This window comes from Carcharhinus amblyrhynchos, chromosome 10 (genome assembly GCF_965287045.1).
Source record: "Carcharhinus amblyrhynchos chromosome 10, sCarAmb.v2.hapA, whole genome shotgun sequence".
In the NCBI taxonomy this organism is placed as follows: domain Eukaryota; kingdom Metazoa; phylum Chordata; class Chondrichthyes; order Carcharhiniformes; family Carcharhinidae; genus Carcharhinus; species Carcharhinus amblyrhynchos.
The window spans coordinates 59,015,275-59,041,795 of NC_137333.1; the positions used below are offsets into that span (position 1 = coordinate 59,015,275).

Genomic DNA, 26,521 nt, shown 5'->3' on the forward strand with positions numbered 1-26,521 from the left:
GTTCAGCAATGAAGCTCTCTGCACGGTGAGTCCGCCGCTGCCTCCCTGCGGGGCAAAGCGTGCCCAGAATGGGCAAATGGATCTGCCGCCCTCCCCTCCATCCTCAGCCACAGGAAGCACACCTCCCTGCCGCACATTTCTCTTGGCTCACGTTCCCTTGGACCCGCGCCTGTCTCCTCCCCCAGGAGGCAGAAAAAGGTCACAGATGTTTGGAAAAATATTTAGGTCAGTGGATCATTTCCTCCTGTTCAGTCAGAGAGGGGACTGCATCCAGCCCCGCCGGGGGAGGGGAGGGGAGCAAACACATTTTTTACAATCCGGAGAGAGAGAGGGAGGGAGGAGAGAGAGAAAAAACAAAACCTCTGACCTACTTAATGTTTATTTATCCCAATCTTTGTGTCAGTTTGCCTTCATCATCACTTAATGCGAAGAGTGACAGAATTGGATTGATTATATAATCAGTTTTTTTTTAAAACTAAATGCGTTTCTGCCATTTACTAGTTTCTATGGTGATTGGGAAGTCTGCGGATTTCACTCTTTCCCCTGCCCCAGGTTCAGTCGCCCGCCTTGAGATGCGTTTGCAACATGAGATACACCGAGAAGGCAGCATGTAGGAGGCCGGCTTCGCTGGTGAGCCGCAGCCGCGCGGCGCTGCCCACTGACCGCGCACCCATCGCTCCAGCTGACAGCAGCAGCAGCGGCGGCTCGGCCGTGTGGAGTCACCCGGCAGGTGTCAGCAGCGGCAGAAGGTAAACCTCAGACACTCACTCACTCACTATCACCCCCACTCTCCTGTATAAACAGGCTCGGCTTCCCAAATACCCGGGAAGAGCTGGGGAGGGGAAAACAACTTTCAGACCCACCGTGTAGATTTCAGCGGAACTTTGACAACTCTTAAGCTTTAATGTGATGTCTCTGCTCTTATGCGCTGCTTTCGTGTGTCAAACCTTTTCATTAATTTCACAACGGCGTGGGCGGTGTAGAGAACATTCATTATTGGTTTTCTTTGATTATTGAATGTCTCTTTGAATGCTGATCGTGGTTATAAAATCACAGAACTTTTCCTTTTGGTTTTCGTGTCCTTGTCTTTAAAAAACGCAAAACTTGCTATATTTAGTACAGTTGAGATTGCCTGCCCCTTTTTTAAATTCATGTTTGCATAAATGCATGAATGGATGCGTATCTGAAGCCTGTACTCAATAGTAAATCTGGCTGTCAAGATACGTGCTATGTAATGACAGCTACGTTCCATTTTTAAAATGGCTTTTTTAAGCTTGTCTCAAAAAAATTTGCCTGTAACCATATAACTTCAAAGCCAATTGAGCCTCCTTTATAAATCTATGCATAAATATCATACATCATTGAACTGCCTTCTTATTATTTCATTTTAATTGTCATTTATTTAATTATAAAATTGAATCTGTTTAAATTTGAAAATATCTAAGTTTTATTTTGAACCTCGAGGTTTTATTATCATCTCTGATTATGATTTATCCCGTTCACTACAAACTGATTGCACTAACTGTTGAGGACCGGCTGTTCAGTCTCAAAAATGAATGTATGGCTCCCTCGCTGGCTAGTAGGCAGAGGTACTGTGTCTTGTCTCCCTAAGGCATAGAGAAAAAGATGCTCCTAGTCTCTATTTCATGCTTGCTGAAGACCAGCTCATCTCAGCTAGGCAACATCGGATTGCAACAATTAGTTTCAGTACCAGTAAGCTAGAGAAGAGGAAAATGAGCCAAGATTCCATGACATGCTATTTAATGACATGTATTAGAAAGTGAGTTGAGATGTTGGGTGAGGACACAATTCAGCATGATCACAATGATATTCATAGTCAAGTAGCCGAAAATACCAGTCAAGGTTCACCTAAGAACCTGGGCGAGGCACTGTGGGGATTCAGGGGAAGAGGAAATAAGGAGGACTAGCCCTACAAAGTAAATATTTTGCCGATATTTGCAGAATTTCACCTTTAGCATCTCTAAGTTGAGAGATAATGGAATAGATTTTGATTAAGCAGGTGTCACTGATGGAGCAGATTTCCTCTTCTGGAGCCTGCATGCGTTATATTTGCATTGTCTGCAAGTTTAATTTTGTCTTGAGTTTCGCGAGAAAGAGGTTGACATGTCACATGAACTTTTTGGCCTTCCTCCTCCTCCTTGTGAATTGTTTATTAAGTTATGTCCTTCGTTCTGGCAGTTCCGTATACCATTCCATGATAGAGGAGGCATTCAGGAAACTTGCATAAAGATATACTGTCCATTTCTGTTTTTAGTTCAGATTTCCATTACCTGCTGTGTTTTGTTTTTGGACAGTCTTTACACATGTATATGCTCCCTCACTTGTTGTTTCTAATCTAGTGCTTAGCAGCAACATGTGGAAAATGGACTTTATTACACTGTGTAGTTTTAAATCACAATGTCTTATGTACAGATAAAGTCACATTAAAGAGGATTCAAGACCTAAATCTAGTCATTATATATTTGGGTTTTATTGCATTGTTTTTCTCCAGAATGCACTGAAGGTGAATTCCCAAGGGCATACACTGCAAAGTAACAGGGTGGCCAGATCACTGCTAAGTTGTTTAACAGATTCTTAATCCTGTGCATAGACTTGTGATAAGTGCAAACCAGAAATCTGTGCCAGGTTTTCTGGCCACGCTCGCCCCAAGACTGGAAAATCCCACCCAAGATCAACGGACCTTTGTATAGTAATTTCCCTCCAGCTCCCCGTCCCACCCACTATGATTCCCGTGGTGAGCAGGATAGAAAAATTCCACCCATCAAATCTGTTCAGCATTGTGTTTGTTCTGACTCTGAGAGCTGCCCAATTAGTCCCATTCTCCTGCCCTTCTCTACACCCCTGCAAATTTTCCCCTTTCAAATAGATATTCAAATTCTCTTTGTAAGTTATTATTGAATCTGCTTCCAGCAGTCTTTCAGGAAATGCACTCCAGCTCACTGTATAAAAAAAAACTTCTCTCTCACTCTGCCTCCTCAACTGGGAAGTTACCTCACTCATCAAAACTGATCATAATTTTGAACACCTCTGTTAAATCTCTCTTTACTCTTCCCTGCTCGGAGGAGAACAATTCCAGCTTCTCTAGCGAGTCTGTATAATTGAAGTTCCATGTCTCTGATATCATTCTTGTACGTCTCCTTTGTACCCATCGGAAGGCTTGACATCCTTCATAATGCGCGGTGCCCAGAATTGCTCACAGTACTCCAGCTGGGGCCTTATCAGTGATTTATATGTAAATATACTTAATAAACTGTGGTCCTTGTGCTTCCAAATGATTTTTGGTATAAGATTGCTTACCAGTTAGAACAATATTGTGTGTAGTTTTCTCAAATCAGTTAATTTAAATTTGAAGACTCTAGAATAGGTTGTAAATACAATGTAGCTCACTTAAAAACAGCATTTACAAATTCAAAATGCCAGCAATTTGGTCCAAGAAAATATGTTTTGTTTTAACACTTTAACCATAAATGGATAACATTACACTTGATTCCATCTGATTATTGATTTTCCTGTTCCCCCTCCTCCTGACAGCTGCTGCTAAGCAATCGTGATTATTAATACTTAATCTGCTCAACCCAGTTTCTAGTGGGTGTAGGAACCAACACAAACTTGCACTTAATTTGACACCAAATTAACTGCCTCACTCACAATGTATCTATCAAACAGTTCCATTGTCAATAGTAGCATTGATTTCTGACAATATTCTGACAAGTGCAACCTTTTCCCAACCAACAGGGAAATATTCAGCATTAGAAAAAAATGGCATACTCACCATTGTCTTATGTCAGTGGTGCTACGGCATTCCAACATTCCTCCAATGGCCCAAATGATTTGCGGTAACTAAGCCATGTAGCCAGAGAAACCAGAAAGTTCCCATGTGTGATTCACTTACCTTGCTGATCCAGGCCTGAACAACGGTAGGGATGCGCCATTGGGAGGTGGTTCTGTAATAGAGAGTGAACATTCAAATGTAATAAAAATGTGTGACATTGGAACTATTTCCAGCCATACACTGGTAAGGTTTTTTTTTATGAGAATATTGTTAACTGCTTTTGCAGCTGAGCGAACTTTGCTTTTTTTCGTTCTGGCCTTGAAATGTGGGTGATCGATTCTGATGTTGCCAAACAGAAATATTCCAGGTGCAGTCCCGCTATGCCTTTCTTCAATGATCACTCAAAAATAGGAGAAGGGTACTCTTTGCTGAATTGTGCTATTTAAAGAAATCTTCCTCATTTTTATTATGCATCATGACTGGATAGGGTGAAGAGGGCTGCATCGCACAAAATTCATCCTTACATTTGAAAATTATTTTCACATGGCCTGTCAGCTGTTTTTAACTGTTGATGTGTGCTTTCTGAACTTTCACTTAAAACGTTCAAGCTTCATGTAAAACATTGAATCAGCAACAGTTTGTATTTGTATTACACCTGGTCTTCATAAGAGAACATTCAGCTAAAAATTGCCAGATTCACTTTAAAAATATCATATTCCAATATGAATATAGAATTTGCTGCAGTGAAAGGAAACATTTTTACAGAGTCCTAGATAAGGATATCTTTATTTGAATCCTGACCACCAAGTTCTCTAGCAGGCTGCGGAAGCTCAAGTCCAATTTAATTTAATAAACTGTAATTTTGATGTATGATGACATTGACAAATTTCCTATCCCGAATGCAGTCTAATTGACTGGCTTGACCACAAGTTGAGTGGGAAGCAATCCAGAGACAGGTGGTTCTGCATCACAGGTGGGGGCTGTGGATCCTTCGGAGGAAGTGACTGGGATCCTGGAGAGGAGTGGCGAGAATTGATTGGAGGCCTAGTGGAAGATCAGAGGCTACGGAAGAAGGCAAAAGCCTGAGGTGGTGAGAGGTCTTGGGTTGGAAGGACTGGAGGCCTCCAGGTGTGGACGGAGAAGCTGAGAAGTGCAAAGGGTTGTCATGTTAGGGTGCTTTTTCTAAGCAAACATGCTGAATCCAGCAGCAGTGGAAAGGCAGTTGCTTTCAGGATCCAATAGCACTCTCCTGGGTTTAATTTCTGGGGATGGTATTTAATGGTGGAGACAGGAATCTTGCCTGCTGGCTGGAGAACTGGTGAGAGCTCCACGTTAACCAGTTTAGGAAATTCCCATCACATTAAGTGCCCCTCAGGCATTTAACTGGACAGTGTTGCAGGCCAATCAGGGGTGGACAGATCTAATGAGTGATCGCCCCCCCCCCCCCCCCCCCCCCCCGGAATTGGTGGCTGCTGCCAGTTTGACACCCCCCTGAGGCTTAGTATTGTAATTGAAGCCCAGACAAAAGATGAGTGATAGCAGGGATCAGGGTGTGGGATGGCAGCAAGGACAATGGGGATGGCAGTCAGTAGTCCAGCCTTTGCTGATCCTAGATGCTACCAGGCTCTTAAATCACTATCCCAGGGAGCCCAGGGCAAACCTGAAAGGCTTGTTTGTTGATCTACTTGCATGGGGAGGCAAAGTGGCACAATGGTTAGCAATGCTGCCTGACAGTGCCAGGGACCCAGGTTCAATTCCAGCTTTGGGTGGCTGTATAGAGTTTGCACATTTTCCCCAAGTCTGCGTGAGAATCCTCTGGGTGCTTTGGTTTCCTGTGCAAGTTAAGTGGATTAGCCATGCTAAATTGCCCCTTAGTGTCAGGGGGATTAGCAGGGTAAACATGTGGGGTTAGAGGGATAGGGCCTGAGTGGGATCATTGTTGGTGCAGGCTCAATGGGCTGCATGGCTTCTTTCTGCACTGTAGGGATTCTATGATTCTATACCAAGCATCCTCTCCCCAACTTACCCACCCATCACAGGCTTGATGTCAGCGGCGGGGCAATGAGGTCCTCATTTGCCCACTTCAAGTCCTCAATTGGTAGTGGCATGGGAAGGATGTCCATGGGCTTTCCAGCAGGGACTTAATCGGATTGGCGGTGAGAAAGCAGCATGGACCGCACCCACCATCCTCCTTCCTGATTAAATGCCCCTTGGCACCAAACTCACCAAAAAGAAGAGTAATAAATTCTGCTGCGGATTTTCTGATGATCGGGAAACTCAAACACTCAAGAGGTAAATTCAAACAATACATAAGCTCGCAGCATCAAAGTACCAACCTGTGATTTGATTGCCTATATCCTACCCTGTTGCCGTTAAAACCATAAGAAGGTGGGATGGGTTTGGGATTGAGATTTTTTAATATTTTAATCTACCACTCAACCTAAATCTGCCTGTTCTTTGGGTGAAAACTCGCTTTTGTAGTGTTCTTACAGTGCTTCAATGAAGTAGGAACTTAGTTTCCTAATAAATAAAGTGGTACATCCTTTTTGACATTGCTTTAGCTTTGAACTGTATATTTGAAATTCATATCAGTGTAGGCACATTGCACAGGCTTAAGTGCTGTTATGAATTCAAAGATTCTGAAATGGAAACAAGATGTGAATCACAAGTTGACTTCTATATTATTATATGTAATGAGTGTAATCTATTTTCAGAACTTTCAGCAAATTTGGAGGTTAACTTTAAAACTCTGTGATCTGCTGCTTCTCAGCTGTCCAGATACAAATGCTATAATTGCCTTCATTTGGGAAGGGAAAGGAAATTCATCCAAATTTCCCAAGCTGGACCTGTATCCAGTGACTTCTAGTAGGAGATTGATGTGTATGAACATTAGGTCAGGACAGGTTTAGGATTTACAATGATCCGTCTAGTGTTAAATAACTTGCGGATATAATAGTCACGCATGAATTGAAAAACCATCAGTTCCCATGGAATCATACAGCAGCATTGAGCTAACTTCACAGGAGAACCCAAAAGCAAAGAAAATTGGTCAGAAAATTGCTACATAAAAGTTACCAATACTGAGGACTAAATAGAATAAAGAGTTAGGATGAAATTATAGAGAAGTTTGAGCTGTTTATGAACAGTGTTAGAACTGAATACTTAACTAAATTTGAGATACTTATTGCTAAAAATATATTTCCTTCAAAATATGCCATCATACTCTGAGACTGCTAAGTATAGCTGTGATGTTAAGGTTGTTTGGCAAAGGTTACTTAATGTTTTACTTCAAGCCATACCACTATATAATGGATACTAAAGGATCTTTAATAATGAACGTGAAATTACTAATCACTGATATTATTCAGGGGAGGAAATCTGCCACCTTATCTGGTCTGGCCACATGTAACTCTAGGCCCACAGCAACGTGGTTGACTCTGATGAACCCTTTGAAATCATCAAACATACCACTCAGTCACATCAGACTAAGACAAAAAAATTGACTAAGGATAAAATTACCTGTCGTCAATTTAAGTAAGCACCAGAAACAATGAAGACATGCCCTACCCAGCCAACCCAGCAAAGCCCTCCTTACTAACATCTGGGGACAATGGGAAAGTTGCCCTGAGAACTTGACATTCTCATACTCACTGAAACATACTTAGCAGTCAATGGGTCGACACCTCCGTTACCAACTCTGGGTATGTTCTGTCCAACCTAGCAGAGGTAGTGGCACAGTGGTGTACAGTCAGGTGTGAGTGTCATGGGAGTTTCCAGCACTGCTTTCATATCCCATGATGTCACATGGCATCAGGTCAAACATAGGTAAGGAAATCTGCTGATTATTACCATCGCCTTCCTCAGCTGATGAATCAATGGTACCTACATGTTGAATACTAATTAGAGAAGCATTGAGGGTGACAAGGACACAGAATGTACTCAGTGGGGAGACCTCCATGTCCCCTACTCAGCCAGCATGGCTGAGTCCTGAAGGAAATACCTGCCAGATTGGGGATATAGTTGATGCTGAGAGAACCAATGAGGAAAAAACCTCCTTGTTCTCACCCTTAGCAATTTATCTGTCACAGTTGAATCTGTCCATGACAGTATTCATAGGTGTGGCCAATGCAGAATTCATAAAAGCGTAGAATCCCTATAGTGCAAAAGGAAGCCCATTCAACCCATCAGGTCTGCACCATCAACAATCCCATCTAGGCCCTATTACCATAACCCCACATATTTATCCTGCCAATCCTCCTGACATAAAGGGGCAACTTAGCATTGACAGTCAACCTAACCTGCACATCTTTAGTCTGTGGGAGGAAACCGATGCACCCAGAGAAAACCTATGCGGACACAGGGAGAATGTGCAAACTCCACACAGACAGTCACCCAAGGCCAGAATCGAACCTGGATCCCTGGCGCTGTGAGGCAACAAGTACTAACCACTGTGCCACCATACTGTCCTAGCACTGCTGTCTCACAGTGCCAGGGACTTGGTTCAATTCCTGGCTTGGGTCACTGTCTGTACAGAATCTGCACATTCTCCCTGTTTCTGTGTGGGTTTCCTCTGGATTCTTCAGTTCCCTCCCACAGTCTGAAAGATGTGCTGGTCGGGTGCATTGGCCATGCTAAATTCTCCCTCAGTGTACCCAAACAGGCACCGGAGTGTGGCGACTAGGGGATTTTCACAGTAACTTCATTGCAGTATTAATGTAAGTCTATTTGTGACAGAAATAAATAAATTATAAACTTTAATCACTATGCCACCATGCCATCCTCATTTAGCGGCAAAGTTCCATCTTCAAAATGAGGACATCTTCCATTGTGTTGTGTAGCACTAACGCCATGCTAGAAAGGATAGACTCAGAACAGATCTCATTTAGCAGGTCAGAGGATGAGAATTCTCTAGCAAATAATTCATATCCTGACTTCCTAAAGCCTGTCCACCATCTACAAGGCACAAGTCAGGAATGCGATAGAATACTCTCCGCTTGTCTGGATGAGTGCAGTTCCACAATATTCAAATTTGACACATTCCAGGAAAAAGCAGCCCACTTGATTGGCACACCATCTGCCACTGTAAATATTCACTCCCTCCACCACTAATGCGCAGTGGCAGTGTGTATACCACCTACAAGATACAGTGCAGCAATTTGCTAAGGATCCTTCCACATTATCCTCCAAATCCATGACCTCTACCACCTCGAAGGACAAGGTCAGCAGACACATGGGAACACACATCATTCTGACTTGGAACTATATCATTGTTTCTTCACAGTTGATGGGAAAACAATACTTGAACTCCCCCTGTAATAGCACTGGGGTGATGTGATCAATGCAAAACAGATATTTAAATTCATACAATAATCATCAAATAAATGGGTGAATATCTGAGTTGTTGAAAGTAGTGATTAGCTAGCCACACAAACCAGGAGACCAGAGAGTTGATTAGCAGTGTTTGCTGAGTTAACAGATCTTAACTGGAATATTAGAATGACCACGGTGGGTGGGAAAGATCAGATGATCTTGGGTGGTACGGTGGTTAACAGTGTTGCCTCACAGCACCAAAGACCCGGGTTCGATTCCTGGCTTGGGTCACTGTCTTTGTGGAGTCTGCATATTCTCCCTGTGTCTGCGTGAGTTTCCTCCGGGTGCTCCAGTTTCCTTCCACAGTCCAAAAGTGTGCAGATTAGATGGATTGGCCACACTAAATTTCCCATTGGTGTCAGGGGAACTAGCTAGGGTAAATGCATGGGGTTATGGCGAAAGGGCCTGGATGGGATTGTGATTGGTGCAGATTTGATGGGCCAAATGGCCAACAGTGCTAACCACCGTGCCACCCAAGATCATCTGATTTTCGTTTCCACCCACCAGTGGGTCATTCTAACATTCCAGTTAAGATGAGTTAACTCAGCAAACACTGCTAATCAAACCTCTGGTGTCCTGGTTTCTGTGGATGATTATATGTATCTATGATTCCCTGGCTCCCTGTCCAACTGTATCTAGACAGGGAGGAGGTTATGGGAGGATCTTGCATTTGAAGAGGAGAGGCAGGGCAGAGAACTGTTTTCTTCTTAAAAGAATCCCACTACTTCTGGAAAATGTTATACGTACTGAAACAGCATTATAATCCAGTCAATAATTACATATACTGAGTGTATATTATGTAGCACCTGCACTGGTTTTATGCCAGACATTAGCGAGAGACATCTCCAAGGAAAGACTGAAGTCCCAAAAGCATAAAGCTTTTGCAGTCTTAATATGAAATTTGATAGGTAGCAGGTTTTTGTCTGCTAACTTTCACAACCCCATCCATATCTATGTTTGAAAGCATAGGACCTCATTTCTAATAGTTACGTGTAATTTGATTACTGCACAATAATTGAAAATCATTTGATATTAATTTAACTTTATTTGAAGTGATGCCTTTTGCTGTTCTCTATAATTTAGGATTTGTATATCTGTATCCTTCCCAGGTAACCTCCCAATCTTCCTGCACTCAAATCAACATTACATGAAATTAAATGACGGTTAAATTACAGACAATAAGGAATAACAGAGACTTAAGGAAGACATTTTGAGCAGTGAGGTAATGGAGATAGTTGGTAAGTTAGTGATGAAGCCTGGGCAATTATTTTCTGTTTTTTACTATCATTTCAATATACATTGTAAAGCAAAATTCACATGTATTTCACAGATTTTTTTTATACTACAAGCATTTAATTTGTTGCATTATATGAGCTAATGAATGGCTCCTATTCTGATCAACTGTCAACGTGTTTAATCAAGCCAACAAATAGTTTATTGCTGAAAATAATCCTGAAAGAAAGGTTGTTATGGATAAACTATAAAATTTAAAGATTTTGATTTGAAGTGCTTGAAAATTGATTATGTTTAATTATTTTAAAATGTTGTTGATTATTCTGATGTCATCATACAATGATGTTGGATATTTTCATTCAAAAAAATGACGCAGTTTACACTTTGGATTATATGCTAGCTATTTTTTACTGGCCAAGTGTATCACACAATTAACATCGTTTGCACGACCCAGACGCTCCATTGTGTCTACTCTTCAGCTATATCCATAATGCACATGTGAATGGAGGAAATCTGCTAACATATAATGGTAATATTTGGAATGATTTTGTGACCAATTATTTGTAGTGTTTTATTAATCACAATCTGTGAGTTATCATAGTAGTAAGAATGACTAACAGACTTGGCCAATAACTTCACTTCTGTAAAGACAAGCACACAGAGAACTGGTAACAGTTGGTGAAGATGCAAGATTGCAGATATTTGATATCAGTGCATCTTGACTTTACATATTAAGGTTCCCAGAGTAATTTTGTATTTCCCACTTGAAATAGATCTGATCCAGCCCTGGAATGAGAATCCTATTTATATGTGTGAATGAGTTGCAATTATGTGATTAAAAAATTACAGTCATAAAAGCTACATGGAAGACAGTTTCCTTCAGTATATCATTATTTTGTTGAGGTCACCAGGAATTTGCAATAAACTTACATACATTTGATATGAAGTTATGACGACTATAAAAACAAACATAGTGGGAATTATATTGGAGAGTCATCAAAAATAGGCATGGAAATTGCAATGTGCAATCAACTCCCTCCAATTATTGAAATGCAAGCAGCATGCCAACTTCATTCAACCTGATCATTAGGATGATTGCTGTGTGAAGCAACCACCACTGCTCACTGACTACACGCATCAACACATGTTCCAATATAGTCACATTAAATTCAAGCTAGCCTCTGCCTCTTAAAAACAAAGGGTACTGTGGCTGGAGTAGGTGTTGGCAGTCAATTTTTGAAATTCATTCTTGGTTGCGAGCATCACTGGCAAGGCCAACATATATTGCCTATCTCTTATTGTCCTTCAGTAGGTGGTGGTGAGTACCCTCTTGAACTGCTGCAACTTGTGGTGTAGGTATACACACAATGCTATTAGGAAGGTAGTTCCAAATTTTGACTCGGTAACAGGGAAGGATAGGCAATATAATTCCAAGTCAGGCTGCTGTGTGACTCAGGGGAATTTGTATGTAATGATGTTCCCATGCATCTGGTGCCTCTGTTACTCTAGGTGGTAGAAGTTGTGTGTTTGGGAGATGCTGCTGTCAAAGGAGCCATGACAAGTTGCTGACGGGCCACACTATTGCCACTATGTGGTAGTGGTAGAGGGAATTAATATTTAAGATGGTGAGTGGGTGTTAGTCAAGGAGTCTGGATGGTGTCAGCATCCTTGACTGTCTTTGGAGCCAGATTCAAAGTTAAAGTTTATTTATTAGTCATAAGTAAGGCTTACATTAAGACTGCAATGAAGTTACTGTGAAATTCCTCTTGTCGCCACAGTCCGGTATTTATTCGGATCAGTGCACCCACCCAGCACGTCTTTCAGAATGGGAGGAAACCAAAGCTCCCGGAGGAAACTCACACAGACGTGGGGAGAACGTGCAAACTCCACACAGACAATGACCCAAGGCGGGAAGTGAACCAGGTCCCTGGCACTGTGAAGCAACAGTGCTAACCATTGTGCCACCGTGCCGCCCCTTCATTCATCTAAGCAAGTGAGAAGTATTCCATCATATTCCTAATTTACATCTTGTAGATGGTGAACAGGTTTTGAGGAGTTGTGACGAATTACCTGCCACAGATTTGTTAGTCTCTGTCCTAGTCTTGGAGCCGCAGTATTTATATGGCTGGGTCAGTTATGTTTCTGGTTAACAGTGACCCGTAGGATGGTGATGATGAGGGATTCAGTGATTGTAATGTCATTCAATGTCAAGGGGAGTCATGCAAGATGGGAATTTGATCTGGGAAAGAGGGAAAAGTAGAACAAAGCAGAGTACAGGCTCCAAGATTTTGATATGTGGCACTGAGTCCTTGATGGGCGATGTGGAAAGTAAAAGAGTTCTCCTGTATCTACAGAGGACAAGAAGCTCTTCAGATAAACACTCAAAAAGCATATTCAGCAAATAGTCATATTGAGATTCATTCTAGGAGCGCCATGCTCAAAGACCTCACATGAGTGCTTATATGTGTGCACTTTCAAGTGCCATGTCCTTCCAACTAAACCATTAGACACTCCTCAATTCACCACAAGTCCATCACCCATCTATCAATAATCCCTATCAGTCAAGGCTCCTATTTAACACCGGTATGCTCCACACATAGTGCTGTCTCACATCCACATCTCACAGTTTGTATAGGTAGCTAACTGTTTAACCATGACAGATTGTACCATCTCTATGTCTTGCAAGGGAAAGTGATACAGAACCAAATAGAGCAGGAAATTTCTGTAGGGGAACAGGTAGACCAGCATGTCCTATTCCTCTGCAACAATGATAATGGCCATTATTTGAACAGTCATTGCTGAGCCTATGACCAACAACAGGACAGAATCAATTGAAGATTACGATGTTCACATACTTATTCCAGCTTCTATCATTTCCTCTTCATCCCACAACCTCTTCTGACTTAAAAGCTTCAAACGGTATAAGCATGCTCTTATTACTTCACCTCACCACATCAGATACCCAAGAAGTGCAACCTGACCAGGCAGTAGAGGAACATCAAAAAGACAGTGATGGTGAAGACCCACTACCACTTGATTTCGCGCTCACTCTGATCAGCTCAGACACTATTTAAGACAAGAAGCACCAACCAGGATGGAGATACTGCAGGTGCCAGCTCACCAGAGGGTGAAGCCGCACAGAAATTCTGCTACAGAAGACTCAGGCAGGAATTTCAATATTATACTTAGTTTTTCATGTACAACCGGTGCAGTCTTGAATTCTGACACTTTTTGCCTTCTCTTCCTCCACTTTTCTGCTCCTCCTCTTCCTCTTGTTGCACCCTCCCCGATCCCGATCTTAAACACATATTCTGTTGGCAAGAACTGTTTCCGCACGATAGCAAAATTGTCCAGCATGTAAGAAACCCCTGTAATAATTCTGACTCACAAGTTAGGTAAATAACGACTGCTACTTTTCTTTACATGTAGCTATAATGCAGAGGCTTGCAGCCTTTTGGCTGCCACTTAGCTTCCGAGAAGGTTCCGGTACAGAAACCTGAGCTCACCAGGATGATCTCCCACCCTGCTCCCTGATTGGATTCCCAGGTCATGCTTACTCTGCAAATGGATCCTCAAAGGGACAATCACCACACCCCTGCAAAACTTCAGATCTACCCAGGTAGTTACCGTAGGGTTCTGCCAGATATGTTACTTCAGCCCTCTCTTGGCCTGTTCTATCACATCTCGTGGTAGCATAGAGAGTTTAGAGAGAAAACACGCTTAGAAAAATGTCCAAAAACCCAGTGTTCCAGATAGTAATTATATACTAGCTTATTTATGAGACTTCAGTCTCTTCCATCAAACTGTCTAATGTAAATGAAAAAATACTTTTGTTGCAGTATTAAGTACTGGGGTTTATAGATATGCTGGAGATTAGAAAACACTGTTGAAAACCATTTTAAGCCAGTATTATGATTTTAGCTGTCATGGGAAGCTGATCATGTGACATAGTGTGTTCCCTTTAAGTTTATTTTCTGCTTGTGGAGTGTTAGAATTCTTTTTTGGGTGCTTAAATGACAATGGGAAGAATTGTGACTAATTTCCTTTGAACGGTCTTGTTATCATTAATATCAAAATCTAGAAACTTCAACATGGACATAATAATCCCTTCCTTTGTGTTTCACAAGTAGATTTATGGCCGTTCAATTTTGTTAATCAGCAGTGGAAGGCAACAGGTCAAGACCATATTTGTAAACTGCATTTCTGAAAATAGCCATAGAATAGTTTGTTGATGCAGGTGACTAGGTACCTTGACTCCGGCTTCAGCTTTTCAATTTGCATATCATTGACTTAAGTTAAAGAATAGAGATATGCATCCAACTTTGTAGATGACACATATGAACACAGTAACAGAAGTAAACCAATCACCCACTCGAACCAGTCAGCTTCTCAAAAGGCAGATTAGGTTAATATTATCCCAAGTGTTTTTTTATTCGTATGTGGGATGTGGGCGTTGCTGGCTGGGCCAACACTAATTGCCAATCCCTGACGGCAGTTAAGAGTCAACCACATTGCCGTGAGTCTGGAGTCACATGTAGGCCAGACCAAATATAAAGACAGCAGATTTCTTTCCCTAAAGGGCATTTAAAATATTCAAAACTTTCATCATCAGAATCTGCAAGCCAACCTCTTGATTGACTGATGTGTGATCTTATCCAATAATTACTCATATGAATTGAACACTAGAGGCTGAAAGAAACACAAAAGGAACTTCTCTGGATCAGAATAATCGTGCATTTCACTTGGTACAATCTTCAAAGCTTCACAAAGTGCCATTATTCCCCTGATCCCTTGCTGTAAGCAAGGAGAATTTGCTGGTGGGTTCATATATTTGTGGGCTTTCTGTTGGTTTTATTTGTAATTATGAAAGTTTTTATCTTGTATATTTAAGCATTTCTTTTCCATTTCATCACAGAAGGGGATAAATTTGACATTGGGCAATGGTGTACGTTTTAAACTAACAGCTTGGCCATTTGCTAAATACTTCTCCTGATTTTAATTTCTATTGCACTCAATAAAGATCATTAATTTGAATTGAAGGAAAAAGTATGAAAAGATTAAATAATGGAAAACAGCTAAATTCAGAAAAATGAGAGGAGAAGAAGGTTACCAATAGTGAGATGGTGACTTGTGGAGTTCACATTTATGTAAAACTAATTGTTCCTATTCAAGTTCTGTCAACCATTTAAATATCAAATATTGCAGGAAAAAAGCTTTATCTTTATCCTTGATAAAATAGAATATACATAAACATTTTCAAAATAAATTTTATAACCAATACACAAGAATAGATAAATTATAATACTGTGATACAGTCAGGAGATTATTTGTTGTTTTCTTTAATTATTTTTAACTGTAGTACGCTTATTTGCAGCAGACATTTTAAAAAATATGTTTTACCCATGTGTGTCACAAATTGTTATTAACCATTGAGACAGTTGATCAAATCAAGAAAGTAACTAACTGCATCACCATAGGATGTTCAGCAGCCAAACAATTAATAACACTTGCAGAAGAGCAACATGGTACGGCACAGTAGCACAGTGGTTAGCACTGCTGCTTCACAGCTCCAGGGACCTGGGTTCGATTCCTGGCTTGAGTCACTGTCTGTATGGAGTTTGCACATTCTCCTCGTGTCTGCGTGAGTTTCCTCCAGGTGCTCTGGTTCCCTCCCACAGTCCAAAGATGTGCGGGTTAGGTTGATTGGCCATGCTAGAAATTGCCCCTTAGTGGTGTGAGATGTGTAGGTTAGAGGGATTAGCAGGTAAATATGTAGAGATATAGGGTTAGGGTGGTTGGTGCAGACTTGATGGGCCGAATGGCCTCCTTCTGCACTATCGGATTTCTATGAAGAGGATTATGCGTTCATTTTTTAAATTTTTTTTATTTGTGAGAAAAAGTCTATTTTTTATCAAAGTGATATTCAGTATCTGCTATGATTATGTGCAGTGTAGGTGCTGCATTTCATGAAGTTATTCTATGCCATGCAATGTGGCAGATTATTTGAACATGCATTGTAATTTTCTAATATCTTTCATCTACTTTGGTAGGGGAAGAAGTAAACCTCTATAAAAGGTGGATGCTTCTGAAAGAGGATGAAAGTTAGAATTCAAGCGAACCTATGCTGTTCTTGCATTCATAATGAAGCATTTGGAAACTATATTCACACTGTAGATGGCTTCACTATGAATTCTTGACTGAGCTCCAAGAATGGAAAATGCACTCAGCTCAGCAGAGGTCTGCTGATACAGAATGAAGTGGGGTGTTGGCTTTCATTGATTGGCATCTTCATGAAGTTATAATATATTATTCTTTCTTTGACCTATTTTTTAAACGTCTATATGTTTAATTGGGCAAGATCAAGACGTGTGAAGTGCAGTAAAGCATCTGTTATTGAAACTATGCATGTCAGCATCTGATTGACACTTCTGTAAGATTGGAAGAGCAGCAGTCTTTATTCAAAGCAGATTTTTGAATGCACTTTTTTCATGCGTATGCCGTGACTTGTTACATGGCTTGTTGGTAATGCATATTGGTGAGTGAGCATAGAGGGAGTTGAGGGTGGGGGGGGGGTGCATGGGGGATGTGGGAAGGGGCACGGATAAGAGCTTTTAAAATTACTTTTCAAAAGATTGCTGAATCCAGACCGCAGTTCACATCTCTTCTGAAGAGCCATGAACCACAGATTCTGGTGAAGCTGGCCAGATTCCATGAAAAATTTAGGGATGGGGGTGGGGTTTGTTAGAGAGGATTACTCCTGCAACGGAACTAGCCAGGTTGGGAATGCGGGATGCGGGCTCGCTCTCCGCATTCTTACACCATACCAACAATAATTGCCAGTGCCGGCATGGCGTTGGGAATCCCAAAATCAGGCTGCACCCAACATTTTGTGGAGTTGGCCAAATCTGTGAAAGTAAGGGCCATTATATCTTTTGAATTATCAATAGACAGTAAATATAATGGCAGATGAACATGATTTTTCTACAACCTATTGACATATAACTTAATAATGTTGATGGACAAAATTTAGATAATCACAATGCACCATAATAATGCAACAGTTGAATACAAACAAAAGAATACATGAATGCTTGGAAGGAAACTATAAGACCGATGTTGAAGAAAACACTGTTGACTTTCTTTCCCGTTGTTGGTTCAGTACAGATTGCTCTCTTTGTGACCAAGCCTTATTATGTATACATTATTTAATACCACTAAAGAACAGACTATGACTGGAATCTTCCCAGAAAGTCAAAGTGTTGGCTCAGGTAAGAAAACCAGGCTGAAGCTTGCAGGCTGTACAGTCTTTTTTTCTCACCGCGTTGTACCGCACTCTATCTCAAAGAGGAAGTGAGAGTCACACAGTCAGCTTGAGGGGTGGGCCTAAATGAACCAGCAATGATGGGAATCAAGGTGTCAAGACCCTTCCAAGGATAAGGGAAACCCCCATCCGCCCACACATTCAATCGGGCAACCAACACCTCCCCCGACCCCCAGCACCTGTGGATAAGAGGAATCCTCTGCAATGGAGCTCCCCAGATGGCACCTTGGCAGTGCCCCCGGCAGTGTCCTCTGGGCGTCACTGCCGGGAGTACTTCCGGAATGGCTAGGGGCAACGCCTGGGCTGTCCCTCACCACGTGAAGACTTTTCACATCATCTGTGGATCTCCAGCGTGGTCACTTTGATTGGTTTCCATTTTTGAAAATTAATAGTGATTCACACTGGCATGACATTGTGCCAGTTGGACAGGTAGATAGGATGAGGTTGGAAGTAATGCTAATGTAGTGTTAATTCATGCAAATAAGGCTCATGCCTTTCCTGGGCATGCACTTGACCACATCATCAGAGGAGGCTGGGAAGATTACAAGCTGAAATCTCACCAGCACAAATCCAGAGATTCTCATGGCTGGCCCTCAACGTGGACTTAATGAGCAAAACTATGACCATAAAAAACTGTAACCCTTATTAGACAAAAGCTTGTGAATTGGCAGTTTTCCATCCCTACTTGGGAAGTGTGGCTTTTTAAAAATGACTGTGTCAGAATGGTATTGTTTGAACTTCTAAAAATAACCACTAGTTTACATATAACATAATTCATGTACAGTTTATGGTAATTTATTCCTCCTAATGCTAAAGCTGTAAATCATAAGAATCCATTAAGATAACGTAACACATCGAACAAGGCTTAAATGGCTAATTGACACTAACTGTATCTCAATGTCTGCTGTTTTCTTAAAATGCACATTAGTCCATAATTTGTGATAACAAAAGCAATTTCTCCTCAGAAACTCAAACAAGAAACAGCAAGTTCTGAAGTCCCAATATGTACAGTTAAACATGAAACCCAGTGATTCTGTGCTTCTTCATGGGGTGCACTGTTGAAGTCCTTGCAGTCTACATTGAACTAGAAATCACTGACCTGTTGAGAACCTCCTGTTTTACACTTTAATATTGCTCTTAAAACTTCTTAAAAATTAAATTATGGCAAGCAGCATTGCTTCTCCTGACTGCAAGATCCAGCCATTGTTTCTCTGCAAAAATGCTTACTGTTTTATGACCGTTCTGTGGTCAGGTAACAAGTTATGGGTTTTTAGATTGTCACTACTATGGCATATCACTATTCATATGGCATTGATTCAGATTTATTTTACTGGTAATACGCTATTAATACCCAGATTTGGGGTGGCACAGTGGCATTGCTGCCTCACAGCTCCAAGGACCTGAGTTCAATTCCTGGCTCGAGTCACTGTCTGTGTAGAGTTTGCACGTTCTCGCTTTGTCTGCATGGGTTTCCTACGGGTGCTCTGGTTTCCTCCCATAGTCCAAAGATGTGCAAGTTAGTTGATAGGCCATGCTGAATTGCCCCTTAGTGTCATTGGATGTGTAGGCTAGAGGGATTAGCAGGGTAAATATGTTGGGATTTGGGGATAGGGCCTGGGGTGGGATTGTTGTCAGTGCAAACTAGATAGGCTAAATAGCCTCCTTCTGCACTGTAGGGTTTCTATGATTTTTGTGATTGTAGTGTTGGTAATGTGCTAGAGATTTTCATTTTGTGCACTGAGATTTATCTTGTTCATCATTTTGTGTAATGGGAGAGATTGTTTCTTTCTTGTATGTTTCGATGTAGCGACAATCAGTGACAGAATTGATACAGGATTTGTTTTCTGTGGTAGATGATGACATTTATATAGGACCTTGTGATGCAACAAAATTGAACCATGGTGCCCTGCAGAGGGGTAAGAAAGAAAGACGGTAAAATGTAATTTAAGAGACAAGCCGAACAAGTATATGTTAGAAAGAATGAGTTTTGTTAGAAGGATAAGTCTTAAGGATGATTTTAAAGGGGCTGGGGAGGGGGTTAATAAAGAAAGAATTTTAGAGAATGCAATCTAGACAGATGAAAACTTGCCAGCTGATTGTGGAGCAATATAGTGGTTGGCGGGGGGCGTTGGTTGGTGCTGGGGAAGGTGGGTATTGTGGATGGTGGGATGGTTACACGTGCAAAGGTCAGGGTCAATGAAATGGAGAATACGGGGAAGTTGTGGGACCGTAGGGTGTTATGGAGTTGGGAGCAACAAGGCCAAGGATGAGAATTTGAAATTTACTATATTAGGGTATACTGGAAATAGGAAACAGAGTCAGGATGAATGGGTCATCTTTAAGATGGCAAATTGAAACTATTGTAATTCTGTGTGTTTTGTCTTTATTTGTTCACAGGATGTGGGCATTGCTAGCTAAACCAGTATTTGTTCTCGAGATAGTGGTGGTGAGCTGCCTTCTTGAACCGCAGCAATCTGTATGGTGTAGGTATGCCCATTGTGCTTAAGGGAGGGAGTTCTAGGATTTGACCCAGCAGCATTACAGGAATAGCGATATATTTCCAAGTCAGGATAGTGAGTGTCTTGGAGGGGAACTTCCAGGTGGCAGTGTTCCCACATACCTGCTGTTATGGCCCTTCTAGATGGTAGTGGTCTTGGGTTTGGAAGTTGCCATGTAAGAAACCTTGGTGAATTTCTGCAGTGCATCTTGTAGCCACAGTTTTATATGGCTAATCCAGTTCAGTTTCTGGTCAGTGGTAACCCCCAGAATGTTGATAGTGGAGAATGCAGTGATGGCAATGCCACTGACTGTTAAGGGGTAATGATTAGATTCTCTCTTGTTGGAGATGTTCATTGCCTGGCACTTGTGTAGCATGAATGTTACCAGCCACTTATCAACCCCAAGACTGGATATTGTCCAGGTCTTGCTGCATTTGAACGTGGAGTGCCTCAGTGTCTGAGGAGTTGTAAATGATGCTAAACATTGTGCAAACATCCCCACTTCAGACCTTATAATAGAAGGAAGTAGCTGAAGGTGTTTGGGCCTAGGACATGACTCTGAAGTACTCCTGCAGTGATGTCCTGGAACTGAGGTGATTGTCCTTCAACAACCATAACTATCTTCTTTTGTGCTAGGTATGACCTTGACCTTCAGACAGTTCCCTCATACTGCAACCACTCCCCCCCCTCCAACCCCCTGCAAATCCCCTTCACTTCAGTGTTGTATGTGGTGGGGCCTCAACTGTCCATGACCTATATTAATGTCTAGGATGAGAGCTCATCTCCATTGTAGCCTAATTTACTGACAATATGAAGATAGGTAGGAAAGCAAGTTGTGAAGGGGATACATGGAATAATTAAGAAGGCAAATGGAATGTTGACCTTTAATTCCCCCACTATTAACATCCTGGGGATTACCATTGACCTTAAACAAATCATATAAATGCTCTGGCTTCAGGAGCAGGCCAGAGAGAAGGAATCCTGTGGAAAGTAACTCACGTCCTGACTCCCCAAAACCTGTCCACTTCTACAAAGCAGGAATGTGATGGAAAACTCACCACATGCCTAGATGAGCATGGCTCCAACAACACTCAAGAAGCTTGACACCATCCAAGACAAAACATTCTGCTTGATTGGCATCCCATCCATAAACAGTCTAAACACTATTATCACAAAGGTATATACACAGTAACACTTTTAAAATGTTTTGTGAAATTTGGTCAGTTTTAAATGTGCTCAATCTCTAAGATTGAGAGAGAATTTCTCAGCTTGAGTCAACATGTATTTCCAGGAAAAAGTTAATATTTTGGAATGTCTTGGGCAATGGTATATCTGGTTGTGGTGAGGGAAGAAAAGGAACAAACCAAATATTGAAACCAAATATTTGAGCCTAAAATACTTTTATGAATCAATTTATTACAGTTTTCAGAATGTCACTGATTTATTCAAAGAATCAGGTTTGTCAGCCTAGCAGTAAACATTCTTAACATTTCTTGCGTGACTTGCAGAAGTTCAATAAGCCAAGTTTCATAAGACTACACTGCAGACATATTTGATAACAATACAAATACTTTGTCTTCCTGGAATAAAGCTATTTAAAATGCATTGAGGATTAAAATGTTGAATGTTATAGGATACACAGTTCACAAACACAAAGCAATTAGAACAATTATAGGTAATGGTTCTACTAAATCAATTATTCAACAAAAATGAACTCTGAACCTGAATCACCAGTAAAAACAATGTAAATAGAATTTGGGTAAAGTGAATGTTCTGTAATACGAAACGCTTCATTTTGTCATATCGTAACTATGGGCTGAATTTTCCTGCGGGCTTTGGGATCCTGACAGGACCAAATGGGGAGTCCAGTGCCTGCATTGGCTGGGAGCTAGTCACCCAATCTTCCTGAAGACGATCTCCTAAATAACTGACAATATGCTCGGTATTCCAGTAAGGACGATAGGTGGCCTTCCCAATACTGTTGGTCTAGAGGATCAGCAGCTCTGTGGGAGAGTTGGATGCTGCTGAGGCAGGTTGTGACTGTGAAGCATAAATTTCATTGAGAAAGCCAAAGGAGTAAAGCTGGTAAGCACCTCTGAGCAAACAGGAAATCCATAAAGTTGACAGCCTATTCACAGGGCAGCGTGGGGTTAGGATTGTGGGGGTGCAGACGGTGCTACAAAATCACCCCTAATTGTTGTCTTAAGTCTGTAAATTGGCTGCTCACCACTGTCCAGTGCAGATAGCTGATCTGCTTCCTAAGCCATGCCGGGAGATGTCTGTGGTAATGGGGTTGGGTAGTTAGATAATCCCGGTGTGTCTTTTTCGCTCTCCACAGCCCAGTCCAAGCCCACCACCACAAGGCCCAAAACAAATCTTCCAATAAGTGTTGACGTTACTGATCACAGCTGTAAACATACAATAGCAATAATAGAAATGGGTGGAGGGACTAATGATTAATAAAAAAAGTTCAATACTGTTATAAATTTATTAAAGCAGGTTTATCTAGATCCTTCAATCTCCTCCACAGAAGCACGGATTGCGCTGTTAAATGAATAAGATTACAGAGAATATTACATTCCAGCTTTCAGAGGGCAGAATACAGGTCACACTCAACTTGTCATCCTGTTAATTGTGGGCACCCAGATTTGGGGGAGGGGCATTACGTGTCCATCTACCATCCTGCTCATGTTAAAAGCTGGAGCAATAAGTAAATGAAAGTTTTATTTTAACTTCCTCTCCTGTCAACTGGTCACCCAAGGTCCTTCAGACTCATTTTTTGTACTGGTCTCAAAATGGATGGCCAATACTCAGGAAAGAGCCTTATGAAAATATTTAAACTGGAGTCCGGTGCCAATTGTAGAACCCTAATGCAATCTTCAGGCATCAATGCAAGACTTCTTGAGAAGGTAAGAGGGCATGGGATCCAAGGGCCTTTGGCCTTGTGGATCCAAAATTTGCTTGCCTGCAGAAGGCAGAGAGTGGTTGTGGATGGGGCTTTTTCTGAATGGAGGTCAGTCACCAGCGGTGTGCCTCAAGGATCTGTTCTGGGACCCTTGTTGTTTGTCATTTTCATAAATGACCTGGATGAGGAAGTGGAGGGATGGGTAAGTAAGTTCGCTGATGACACTAAGGTCGGTGGTGTTGTGGATGGTCTGGAAGGATGGCAAAAGTTGCAGCAGGACATAGATAGGATGCAGGACTGGGCGGAGAAGTGGCAGATGGACTTCAACGCGGATAAATGTGTAGTCGTCCATTTTGGCAGAACCAACGGGATGAACGAGTACACTATCAAGGGCAGAAGTTTGAGTAGTGTTGAAGAGCAGAAGGATCTAGGGGTCCGGGTCCACAGGACTCTTAAATCGGCCTCACAGGTGGAGGAGGTGGTCAAGAAGGCGTATGGTGTACTGGCCTTCATTAGTCGAGGGATTGAGTTTAGGAGTCGGGAGGTAATGCTGCAACTTTATAAGACCCTTGTCAGGCCTCATTTAGAGTATTGTGTGCAGTTCTGGTCGCCTCACTATAGGAAAGATGTAGAAGCTATTGAGAGGGTACAGAGGAGATTTACAAGGATGTTGCCTGGACTGCCTTATGAAGTTAGGTTGAGGGAGCTGGGACTCTTTTCCCTGGAGAGACGAAGGTTGAGAGGCGACCTGATAGAGGTTTACAAAATGTTGAGAGGAATAGATAGGGTGGACTCTCAGAGGCTATTTCCCCGGGTTGAAATGGTTGCTACGAGAGGACACAGATTTAAGGTGCAAGGAGGGAAGTTCAGAAGTGATGTTAGGGGTAAGTTTTTCACTCAGAGGGTGGTGAGTGAATGGAATCGGCTGCCGTCAGTGGTGGTGGAGGCGAACTCGCTGGGGTCTTTTAAAAGACTTCTGGATGAGTATATGGGGTTTAATGAGATTGAGGGTTATAGATAGGTCTGTAGGTTGGTAGGTGTTGATGTGATCGACGCAACTCGTGGGCCGAAGGGCCTGTTTGTGCTGTAGTGTTCTATGTTCTATGTTCAATGATTAGAATATATGTTCCTATATATAGGAAAAAACAGTTCAAACCAGTATTCTTATTTCTTTGTCTTATTGTTTTTTTTCCTTCTGGGCAGAGAGAGAGGCCTAACTATCAGCTGTTAAAGGAACCACTGAAGGCCATTCTCAAATGCACAAAAAAAATTACCAATGTTCTACCTGAATGTTCCCATCCGTGGTCGACCATTTTATGGGATTGTCTTGCTTACTATTCTTTAAAAATTTACCCTTATTTCCTAAACCCTTCCCCAACCTAATTAGCAATTTACTTGTGTATCCAAGTTCAAATATCACCCTAAGTATTCTCCTGGGGTTTCAGGCAATCCACAAAATTTCAGCGGAAGAAATGGAGGCACAAGCAAATGGAAGGTGATGCAGCCGGACAATTTGTGAAATTGCACCATTTCTCAATTCTTAGAACACACAATCAGGATTTATTTTTGAAAGCAAAGTCCAATTGTCCACAACTGCCTGCATTGGGCTTATGTCAGAATTTTCATGTTTATTTCTAGTCAACTGTTTTCTCAGAGAAATTATTTGAAAATACATTGTATTGATCAGTACAATAAAAGGAAGACTTCATCAGAAAATGATACATTGACTGCAGAAAAGTAAGAGAAAACAAATAAGGTGAAGGCACAACAGAGAATTGTTACTGAACACAAGGCATCCAGAAATGACCCCATGCTTACAAAATCTGTGTGGAAAATTTTGTCTAAAATGTTAAAATCTGGGCAAAGTTCACAAAAGTGTACTGGTGCTTTCAGTCAAGGATGTCATGGCCAAATGAACTGAAGAACTTCAAAGCGTTATCAGTGGCGGAGCATTAGTCCTGGATCTCTTTCTTTCAGAAATTTTGCACAACAAGAGAGCTAGAAAAATAAACAATACTTCCAGAGATTCAGGCAAGTTTATATTCTTAACTGAACATTTGACATTTGGGTGTTGGATTTTCCCATTCTGACCCTGGGCCGAATTTGATCAGGTGGGATTTATAAACGTTGGGTGAAACCAGATTCTGAGATGCGTCTGTCTGGGAAAAGGGATGGGTTGCAAACCTACACCCAGCTAACCCAACGCTGCTAGTTCCATTCTAGTGAGTGTGGAATGACAGACAGGGAATCCATTCTCTGCAAACAAAAGAAATATGTTCAAGCCTTGAGCTTAGTTTGGAATACCCAGGAGCTTGGGGCGCCTATTATTCCCTGTTACTTTCTTCATGGCAATACCTTGGCCAATCAGTCAACCCGCCAACCAATAAGCACCTTTTCCTCCTGTAATATAAATTGTGATCATTTGAAATTTGGCATTCTTGTATTTGTCCTGATGAGTGTAAGATGAGAAGCTTCAGCAAAATTTGGTTTCTCTTTAGAGCAACGTTCAAAAATAATTGCATATCACTGCAAGTTTCCTGCTAATGATAAACATTGTAAACAGAGCGTTAAATCGCATTGTCATCCTGTAACACACTCTTTTTAAACTGACCTACTTTTCATATTTGCCAGCAGCAGGATAATCATGTTTAGAACTACCAGAGGGGGATGGGAACACCAAGCGGTTTTGGAAATGTTCAGATAACAATCTTGACTGATGAATGTTGTCGCAGTCTGCTGGTCTGTGAAAGATGTTTGCTTTAATAAGACAGTCGTTGTTCACAATTTGATGATCTAATCAGTAAAATATTATTTGGATATGGATTTTATTTTCAATGGAAATACCAAATACAGCACTAGAAGATAAGTATTCTAGTAACCATAGCAACCTAATCTATCCATGCTGCTTTTAGCATTTTTCAATTGTGTTTCTTTGTAATTGTGCATTAGATCCGGCAGTGAGTTTGTAAAAAATAATACTAGAAGTGGTATCCTATAATTCTACAGTACTAAAGGAAAAGAAAAGCCTCTATTCTCATATTGATGCCTGGATAATCAATGTTTTTGTATGCTTATTGTACATTCCTCTTATGATATCAATTAGAATTTTATGAAGAAGCTCTCCTGATTACCCTGAGTGTATTTTCTGGATTGTCGTAAATCTGCGATATGCACAACTTTATGTCAAAATGAATGCTAATTCAGCTGACTGTTATTTCTGCAAAATTTCCTCCCAATCTCATTGAAACACACATACACCAATTTAATGGAAATCAGCATAAACAATTTTGTTCCGAGGAAAGCACAAAATGTATCCTACGTTCCTCCTTTAGTTCTTTCTCTACAAGGATTGAAATGCTGAAGGAACAGCCTGATACTTGCACATCAACCATAGCAAATTT

The 26,521-nt window shown here is 41.3% G+C and overlaps 1 protein-coding gene across 7 annotated transcripts in view; it reads left to right on the plus strand.

Annotated features, from left to right (window-relative positions):
- Nucleotides 1–242: 242 nt before the first annotated feature.
- rpl31 (ribosomal protein L31) overlaps nucleotides 243–26,521 on the plus strand; it is a 122,481-nt gene continuing 96,202 nt past the window's right edge. For 5 of the 7 annotated variants that reach the window (XM_080197134.1, XM_080197135.1, XM_080197133.1 and 2 more), the window contains exon 1: nucleotides 243–749. In XM_080197134.1, the coding sequence (XP_080053260.1) occupies nucleotides 586–749 (164 nt within the window). In that variant the 5' untranslated portion in view covers nucleotides 243–585. Of the gene's footprint in view, nucleotides 750–10,272; nucleotides 10,402–26,521 lie in introns of all 7 variants that reach the window. The other 2 variants (XM_080197136.1, XM_080197138.1) reach the window with 2 other exon arrangements.